Source organism: Saccostrea echinata, unplaced genomic scaffold, assembly GCF_033153115.1.
Source record: "Saccostrea echinata isolate AGI-Se365-2 ecotype Australia unplaced genomic scaffold, CSIRO_AGI_Sech_v1 ptg000029l, whole genome shotgun sequence".
Taxonomy (NCBI): Eukaryota; Metazoa; Mollusca; class Bivalvia; order Ostreida; family Ostreidae; genus Saccostrea; species Saccostrea echinata.
Window position 1 is genome coordinate 7986667 of NW_026889778.1, and position 10462 is coordinate 7997128.

Consider the following 10462-nt stretch of genomic DNA (forward strand, 5'->3'; position numbering starts at 1 on the left):
AGCACTAGGTAATAAAGATTCTGTGAAAGTCTCATGAAATTTTATTCAGTTGTATAAGAAAAGTTGCGGATAAGAGATGTGTACCCCAATGCGTAGTGGACGGACGCACAGACAGACGGAGGACAGATACCCCTATCATTATAACCCCCCCCCCTTTTCAAGCGGGGAGTATAATAACCGGTCAAGGTAGCATAGTGATAGGGCGTTAGCTTCAGACCGTGCCACACTATTACGATTTATGCTACGTTTACCCACTACTTAAAAAAAGTCGAAAATCGCCCTTCATCGCCAGGTTAGCCTCGCGATTTTTCCAGAGCGTGTGGAATTTTTTGCTGCTGTGAGAACGGGGTGTCTACGATGTCTGTGTGACAAAGTAAGAGGTTTGTACGATTTTTAAGTAGGAACCGAGACGACAGCATTACGAATTGGTTACGATAATTCCACGATTATTAAGGATTAAACGCGGGTACATATATACGATACTCGTACGAAGTACTACGATATGGCACGATACATACACGATTATGTATATCCTACGATTAATGATGATTTCTCACGAATATACATGTAATGAAATGCATATAGAAAAAAGGGAGAGTTGTTTGAAATTATTAAACATCATAGTAAAGTTGATCAGGGTAAAAGCTACAGTGTGGAGCTTTTGATTATGTTCAGTCTTCATAGTTTCTGTGACAAAGCATTTTCAGTTTATTTCACTTTTCTTAGCCTCTTTCTTTTTATTTTATGTGGTATTTTGTCTTCAACAGTGTTAACATCAGACAACGTTTGCCTTCATAGTGTTAACTCGTAGTTCAATCGCACAGTACTCGTACAGAAATTGCCATCAATTGTCCTTTTTCGTATCATATTCGCGGGAAAGTCGTACTATGTTCCTTTCAATTCGGAGAACACTCGCAGTAACTCGTATGACACTGGCATTGTCGCGAGTACTTAGTAATACGAAGTTCCACGAATGTCGAAGATTTACTACGAATTTGTGTACGAGTGCAGTGCGTGTGTTGTGCGGTTGTCTACGAATACTTAAAAATCGTACTGTGTCTACGATTGTTTTGAACATGCTCAAAACAATCGCTACGTTATTGCGATTTGCTGCGATTCAAAACCATAAACGAAGATATCCTATGACTTCATCTACGATAAATTCCGATTTGATGTGATTTATGAATTCGAAATGAATCGTAGCTATAAATTGTGACATGGGCTTTCTTGATCGAGAGTCCCGTATTCGATTTTCATTCCTTCTGCTACTTCAAACTCCGACGTAAACAGAGGAACATGTAGTAAATGTTCCTTTGCTAAGCGCCCGAAAGCTGAAATAAGTCATGGGTTATTCGGATGAGACCTGTAAAACAGAGGTCCTATGTCACGGTAGACTTTGGCACGATAAAGAACCCTCAATACTTAATGGCACTGAGTGCCGATTAAAGATCTAAATTTGAAGCCCTTCAGTGGCATACGGTGACATCTTCATAAGAGTGAGGAATTCTCGAATGGCACGTTAAAGAATATATATAATCAATCAATCTAAATCTATATTTATACTAGTAAAAAGTAACCACAGTTTTTTGTTTCAAGAATTCGCGATAATGCCGTAAAAAAATGTTTAAAAAGTGTACTGATTTATAAAGTTAACAGTAACAAGAGGCCCATGGGCCACATCGCTCACCTGAGCACATTGGCTAAGAAAAAGCACAAATCACTTCAGTATTGAAAAGTTTAAAGGGGGGGGGGGGCTTGGATTTTGAACTACCTAAGGATGCTTCCATAACAATATAACAAATGGCTTTGCTGTTCTTGAGCAGAAGATTTTTTTCCTATATATTCCCTTGTTAAAAATTTGATCCCCCATTGTGGACCCTCCCTACCCCCCCCCCCCCATCATTTGAACAAACTTGAATCTTCACTACCTGAGGATGCTTCCATATCAATATGACTAAATATGGCCTTCTGTTGTTGAAAAGATATTTTCCTATATATTTCTATGTAAAACTTTGATCCCCCATTGTGGCCCCACCCTAACCCTGGGGGTCATGATTCGAACAAAGTTAAATCTACACTATCTGAGAATGTTTCCATATCAATATGACTAATTGTGGCTTTGTTGTTCTTGAGAAGAAGATTTTTAAAGATTTTTTTCTATATATTCCTATGTAAAACTTTGATCCCCAATTGTGGCCCCACCCTACCCCCGGGGGTCATGATTTGAACAAACTTGAATCTGCACTACCTGATGATGATTTCACATCAATATGACTAATTGTGGCTTTGTTGTTCTTGAGAAAAAGATTTTTAAAGATTTTTTTCTATAAATTCCTATGTAAAAATTTGATCCCCCATTGTTGCCCCACCCTACCCCCAGGGGTCATGATTTGAACAAACTTGAATCTGCACTACCTGAGGATGATTCCATATCAATATGACTAATTGTGGCTTTGTTGTTCTTGAGAAGAAGATTTTTAAAGATTTTTTTCTATATATTCCTATGTAAAACTTTGATCCCCCATTGTGGCCCCACCCTACCCCCGGGGGTCATGATTTGAACAAACTTGAATCTGCACTACCTGATGATGAATTCACATCAATATGACTAATTGTGGCTTTGTTCTTCTTGAGAAGAAGATTTTTAAAGATTTATTCCTATATCTTCCTATGTAAAACTTTGATACCCCATTGTGGCCCCACCCTAACCCTGGAGGTCATGATTTGAACAAACTTGAATCTACACTATCTGAGGATGATTCCATATCAATATGACTAATTGTGGCTTAATTGTTCTTGAGGAGAAGATTTTTAAAGATTTATTCCTATATCTTCCTATGTAAAACTTTGATCCCCCATTGTGGCCCCACCTACCCCCGGGGGTCATGATTTGAACAAATTTGAATCTACACTATGTAATGAAGGTCTCACATAAGTTTCAACTTTTACAGCCCAGTGGTTCTTGAGAAGAAGATTTTTAAAAGATACCACCAAATTTTCACTAATTCTTAATTATCTCCCCTTGAAAGAGGGCATGGCCCTTCATTTGAACAAACTTGAATCCCCTTTACCCAAAGATGCTTTGTGACAAGTTTGGTTGAAATTGGCCCGGTGGTTCTGGAGAAGAAATCGAAAATGTGAAAAGTTTACAGATGGACGGACAGACGGACAGACAGACAGACGGACAGACGGACAACGGACAAAATGTGATCAGAAAAGCTCACTTGAGCCTTCGGCTCAGGTGAGCTAAAAAGTGAACATTTTGATAACCGTTTAATTAGACGATTTACAGATACTTCTTAATTATTTCAGAACCTTGATATTTGAATCAATTAATACGAAAATAAATCGGAAATCAAATACCAATTGTTTAATTCAATTTTTTTTTATTCGTAGAAAGTGTCCTTCAATAGAAAAGAAAAATTTAAAGACAAAATGTAAATCTTGAAATCTGTGCTGGATGGCTTTAAATCTACACTAACAAGAATTAGTTCATTTGAATAAGTATTTCACAAGCAAATTTATTTACAAAGTTAAATAAGGAAACTGTAGCTTATGATGGCTTATATGAACAAATATATAAAAGTAAACAATTTATGTGGAATTTTCAAATCTTTTAAATATCCATGATACCCCTTACAGTAAATACTATTGTAACAGTAAATCATTTTCCCCCTTTTGTTTTGGTTTTCATACTTATCACTTGTCGTCTCTTGACATGACAAATTATTTTAAGCTCATGAAATATTAAGACAACGAACGATTATAAGGCTCAAAAGTCCACCGATACAAAATAAATTGGGAGCAGAGTAAGCATGGTCCTCTTAAAAATCAGATGTGGGATCATATGACTTGGAAGAGTGAGCATTCCTTGTCGACGTCACCTTCGCCATGTGCTCCTGATCAAGCTATAACGGAGAATTCCGTAGACAATTCAGTGTAAGCAATGACCCGACAATCTGTCTAAAAACGTCAGTCATCATTCGATTTAAAGACAGATTGTTTGAGGAGACAAATGATAGATAAAAAAAACTACAGATTAAACAAAAGCGACACAGAAAAAAAACAATTTCGGGAGGATATCATTTTGCTTTAGACATTAAAAACACTGTCGTTGTATTTAAGCTTTAAAAGATACTTACCTCATGTAAATACAAAGTCGTTCTAAAATAATACTGTATGTGTACTTAAATTAGCGGGTTTCATATTTTAGTAACTTTGGCGCGGACAACAATGCGCTAATTCATGAATTCCGCTAATAAATCATTTATAAATACAATATATGGAACGTTTGTGTGTAGCACTAATTCATAAATACGCCAACAACTCAATACCCGGTAATTGCGCTAAATTTTGAATACTCCAATTTATGTACACGTACATGTACAGTACCTTATGTTATTTAAATATGATTTTTGCATTTAACAAAACTTATGAATTTCACCACTACCTATCTAAATAATAACATCATAAGATTTTCAATCCAAAGGTCATATAAAAACTAGACATCGTGAAAATTATCAGAAGAAACATATACGTTAACGATAATTGTTGCAATTCTTATGATTTTGCAAATAAATATTGATAAAAGGAAACTTTTTTGTAAAATGTTATTATAGAAATACTACGATCATAATTTTTTCCAAAAATGTACAATATCTTCTTCTCTGATTTGGTGACTATTTTGTGATAAGTGTGCTGGACATGACATTGTTGCTTTTCCTAGAATATCCTGCTCCTGTACAAAGCAATCTGACAGATAACTGTACACCTCTTGATAAGAGCACTGATAACCAACTGTGTACCGACAGCCTCTCTGAAATGTTTCTGTAATTTCTTTCAGTCTTTCTTCGATCAAATTTCTAATTTCAATAACAGTGTCCCTTTGCATCTCGTTTTTTCGGTGTAAAACCTGAATCTGTATGGAAGTCGTTGTGGCCGCCACCACCACTATATGGCCCTTATACAGAAAACAAGCTAAGTCCTTATAAAGATAATCCCCTGCCTCATCGAGTATATTAAAAGGCATTTCAGCTGAAATCATCGCAACAATCAAACGAAAATAAAAGAAATATGGAAAGAACTCGAATTGGTACACTATCACGGTTGTTCTATTTTGCACTGATTCGAAAAGATGTTTTCCCTTTGAGTCAAAGCTGCGTTTATTCATAGAAGGGACGTAATGTACTCGTGACCCACGACAATGGCTTTCTCCTCTTGCCAGTAAACCAAGTTGTTCCGCGTACAATAAGAGATCCTCTTTATGCTTATGTCCTGAATATCTTCTTTTCCAAATGTCATTTAAAAGACTATCTTTCAGATACCCCGTTTGATTAAAATACATCCAGTCGTGGTTGTCGTGCATCCTTAACCACAGAAAGTGATTTTGGTCTGTGATTACATATTTAAAGGCGTTAACGAACCACTGGACATCGACGATAACAATATCTCGAAGCAATCTTTCGTTAAAGAAAAGAATGACCCCGATATCGTTGTAAAATTTCATAAGGTCGACGGATTCTGAAAATACTTTCTGATGATATGATTCGCCCCTTTTAACAATTTTTACACCCTGATTCAACAAACGGCAAATGCTGTCTCCATACCAGACCCATTCAGTTGGAATGTTTGCTTCCCATTTGGCTCTTAAAGCGATTGAACAGATGCATTTTTCTAGTTCTGTCAAAGGTTCGATTAGTAGACTGAGATTTTTTGGAAATCCAGTAAAGAAACATCTTTCATTTGATATATGACGCTCCAAGTTTGAATCAGGTGGCAAAAGAACGAGGATTCTTTGGAAGAAAGACGATTTCTGTAAAACATAACCAACATACAATGCTCATTTGTGTATGTTTTTGAATATGAAATGTAAAGAGAAATATATCTGGTAATATGAGGAATGCTTAGACATGATGTAACAATATTAGACGGATTTCGAATACATGTATTTAATTCATTTTTGGACGGAGGCTCAGAGAGCTTCGAGTCCTTTACTATCGCTTTAATTTCAGTGCGTGAAATTGGTGATCGCTTACTAGCGGCGAAAAATGTCGATCAATTTTGACGATTAAAACTGGTTGCTCATCTTTATATGATTTCGGAGTCTTTCTTGTACACATTTGATAATGGCGTCATAACGATAAAAGAAATCTTGTACGATTTTTAAAAGGTACTTTCTATATCAGTAAGTTAAGGTGGAATTTGTAATTCAGTGTTATTGTATTTAAGCAGACGATTGAATTTATCACAAATAATGTTAAGGTTTTAACTCCTCTGAGCTAAAGGCTCAAGTGAGCTTTTCTGATCATAGAGTGTTTTGCGTCCGACTAACGCCTGTATAATATATATATATATATATATATATATATATATATATATATATATATATATATATATATATATATATATATATATATATATATATATATATATATATTATATTTTCGATTTCTTCTCAAGAAACATTGTGCCACTTTCAAGTTAACTTGCCACAATGCAACCTTAGGTAATGGGGATTTCAGTTTGTTCAAAAGAAGTGCCACGCCCTTTTTCAAAGGAAGATAATTCAGAATTCGTGAAAATTTGGGGTATCTTTTAAAATCATCTAAGAAAAGATAAAACCTATGTGTTCATATCACAATCCCCGGGGGTTGGTAGGGGCCACAACAAAGGGGTCGAAGTTTTACATAGGAGTATATAGGAAATGTCTTTAAAAATCTTCTTCTCGAGAACAGCAAAGTCAAGATTAGTCACATTATAAGAGATGTATCCTCAGATATTGTGGATTTAAGTTTGTTCCAACAGTGGTTCATTGTTAGTCATAATGAAATACGTAGGGGTTTAGTGCAGACACAACAGCGGGCCAATGCAAAGTTTTACATAGAAATTGATAAGTAATACCTTTAAAAACCACCTTCTCAAGAACATTAGCTGTTGAAGGTACAGGGTTGGCAAAAAGCGGGAAATACTCATATTTCCCAGGACAGTGGGAAATACTGGTAATTCCCGGGAAAAACTGGGAAATAAGAAATAGCTGCATATTTTAAACTTTAATCATATTTGCTTGGGTATAGACGTGTAGTATACCTTATTGGCTAAGATATCAACTTGGCATCACTGTCCCAGATTTGAAAATTTCTGGTTTCCTAGATGCCAAGGAAGCGTAAATTCAAGTTTGCCCCCCGTAAACTTTTCAATACTGAACTGATTTCTTTTGCTTTTTCTTTTTCCTTGCCAGTGTGCTCAGGTGAGCGATGTGGCCTATGGACCTTTTGTTTTACGATATGAATCGTCAAAAGCGTTAGAAAGAGTTAATTTGTCATCACATTGTGACCACATCGGTAGCACGAAACGAAATGCATAAACATTTTTTTCTCTCGTTGGTGTATCTTAAGGTAGTCTGATCCTCAGGTTCTGAAAATCAGCTTTTAAGTAATTGAAAATGCTCACAAAAATGTCTCTTATTTCACATACTAACGTGAATTTACCCATGGTATTTCTTCAAAGTTCATTATTATTGTTAATCATATTACATAGGGAAAATTATCAAATCTCATACTAGTACATATTTTCGGGAAATGCGAATAAAAACACCAGCTATGCATTTTCTAAAAGAATATTGATCAACAAATATAATTTAGGATAGAAAAATATAAGTATCCAGGCATTTGGAGAAAATTGCATCTCTTTTATGTTTATACAGTATTTTAGTTCTTCTCTTTACTCCAATTGTTATATAATACATAGTGTAAAAAGCTTGTGCTATCATTGCTAGACATCACATATCATGTCTAATTTCATATCATGCTTATAAGCATTGATATCTAATGCTAGACTAAGAGAAATTCAATTTTTCGAAAAAATGAATTCATTTTTTTCTTTTATGGGGTACAAATGACAACTTTTTATAAGGCGGTTTCTAACACTTCAACGAACCTTGAATCATATTGAGTTGCATAAAGTGAAAATTCTTGCACAGAAAGATCTCAGTTTCAGACTTTTTAATAAAATAATAAATTTAAAAGTTATGCTTCCTGGCTGAGGATTGGATATCCTTAATGTATCTTATATTTATTATATAAATATACAAACGCGAAACGCGAAACAACCTCTAGTTTGGTACATAAAAAGTTTAAACTTTATCAAGTTACAAATAAAGCCATTTGAAATATCATAATGATCTATATTACAAATGAAAAACTGCAATTTGAAGCTAATCTACTATTGTGTCCCCTTAATTACTGAGCCAGTAATACATATTAGAAGTTTGCAGTGGTGCCCCTCAAGAACACCTGATTTTTTTTTTTTTTTTTTTTTTTTTTTTTTTTTTTTTTTTTGGCTTATCAAGACTTTCTTTTAGGTTGTGCCCCCACACCCTTATAAACTGAAATTGCTTACTAGGGGCCTGTGTATTTACAGTCCAGTCAATTCATCATGAAACATCAGACTATTTTAAACACAATTCCTTATTTTGAGAAATAAACTCTAAAATGCACAAATTAAATATAATAAAAAATCTAACAAAAACTGATGAGGGAGAAGCATTATTTGGCGTTAAAAATTTTTTTATGAAAAATACTATAGGAAAGGTCCATAAGTCTTATCATTTTACAAACTGGATTATTTAAAAAACAAGCTAGTTCAGAGAATTTGTGTCCCCAGCTTAAGGAAAAAAGAAGAGGATGCGCAGATCGTGGGGAGTGGGGGTGGGGTGGGGGGTCGGACACCCCCCAGGATTTGTAGAATTATTAAATGTATACTAAAGCAAATAAAAATGCCAATATGAATATATAGATTTATTTGCTTATTCTTTAAGATGTGTGCAGAAGATTTTCTTTTATATAAAATATCTATTTTACTGCAATAATGATTTTATGAGAGGTTTGTACACACCAGACGTCATATCTTCATTTCATATGTTGAATACTATCATTTAGTACATAAAAACTCACACACAAAAATACGGGATCGTCCGGGATTCAAACCCGGGAACCTTCATATGCTAAGTAAGAATCATACCCGTAGACCAAAGAGGCGCTTCCTTATAAAGCAAATCAATGCAAACATTGAGTCACATATACATGTTTATATTCATGTTTGATATTGTCAAAATTTTACACAATACATGGTGTCTACTTTAGCCTTTACTAAACAGTTCTAATGTAGATGTAATTAGAATATAAAGTCCACCGACAACCTGTATTATTCGAAATAACTCTCCACTTGCTTCTGTGCTTGAAATAGAGCCACGCAACTTTTAATACAATAAAAAATACCGCGGCGGGACACTTTGAGAGGGGTGAGAGAGGCCCTAGGAATTTCATTTCAAAAGCTCAAAAGCTTCTTGAGATATCGCCCGAAAACGAAAGTGTTACACAGATAGAATGTATGAATTTACGACCTTGACCTTTGACCCTTTGACCTCAAAATCAATGGGGGCCTTCCTTTGACCACAGAGAGTTGCTATGTAAAATTTCATTGCAAAAGCTTAAAGGCTTCTTGAAATATTTGTCAGCATTCAAAAATTCATTATTAATTTTTTTTTTTATTTTGTCTTTGAAGCAAATAATTTGATGGTATTACATCTTTGTCTGATTTTAATTTCATTGAATTTATTTACTTGATTGATCTCTGAAAATTATGTATAAAAATGAACAGAAAAGTAAGGAAAGTGAATAGTTTGCAATAAATATGTGCCATATACTTTCTTAACTTTGATATTTTTTCTATGGACACTTCTTCTAGAAATTCTTTAAAATACTAAAATTAAAACATTTTTGAGGCCGTTTTGAAGTTGCTTCAGTTCAAATTGTACTGTATGTTATAACTAATTATTTACACATAGTAAAATATTGTAAAAAAAGCATTGAAAATTTTGGAATTTTATGTGATTTTTTTTTAACCAGAGCAATCCGATAAAAAATGATAGTATAAAAGTATAACAGGAGAAAAGTTGTAAAAATCTTTTGAGATGATGATTATTTGCTTGAATAAAAGGAAGCTACCATTTTTTGTGGATCTGGAACTACGTCAAGATGAGTTGCAACGATGATAACAGGCGTGTCGCTATCACAGTAGGTGTGGATCCATTTCAGCCAGAAAAGAAAATAATCTATACAATTCAGATAAAAAAATATATGACTTGAACATAAAATTAAAGAGTCACTCTTTCTCTCTTTTCAATTTCACAGAATTGAAAGTAATATAACTGAAAATCCAATCTGTTTTAAGTAAGCAAGCATTTTTAGGTTACCTCCATAAGTATAGTTTGCAAACATAGTGCCATCTTGTTGGCAAATAAAAGGGTCTACTCTCTCTTCGAAGGGTTTAGAGATATCCACTACTAGTAGAAAAAAAGCTCTTTGTTGGAGATAAACTTGATGGCAGGCGTAATACGCACACTGTCCCCCAAAATCCAAAACGTCTAAAAGAAGTTTCTTTTCTTTAATAGAATCTTTGGGGC

At 34.4% G+C, this 10462-nt stretch overlaps 1 protein-coding gene across 1 annotated transcript; it reads right to left on the reverse strand.

Moving 5' to 3' along the window:
- Positions 1-4558: 4558 nt before the first annotated feature.
- Positions 4559-10130, reverse strand: LOC133194441 (uncharacterized). Its single transcript, XM_061330397.1, has 2 exons — positions 10005-10130; positions 4559-5812 (listed from the first exon to the last, which is right to left on the reverse strand). The coding sequence occupies exons 1-2, from the start codon at positions 10005-10007 to the stop codon at positions 4631-4633; spliced, it is 1185 nt and encodes a 394-aa protein (XP_061186381.1). The 5' UTR covers positions 10008-10130; the 3' UTR covers positions 4559-4630.
- Positions 10131-10462: the final 332 nt, after the last annotated feature.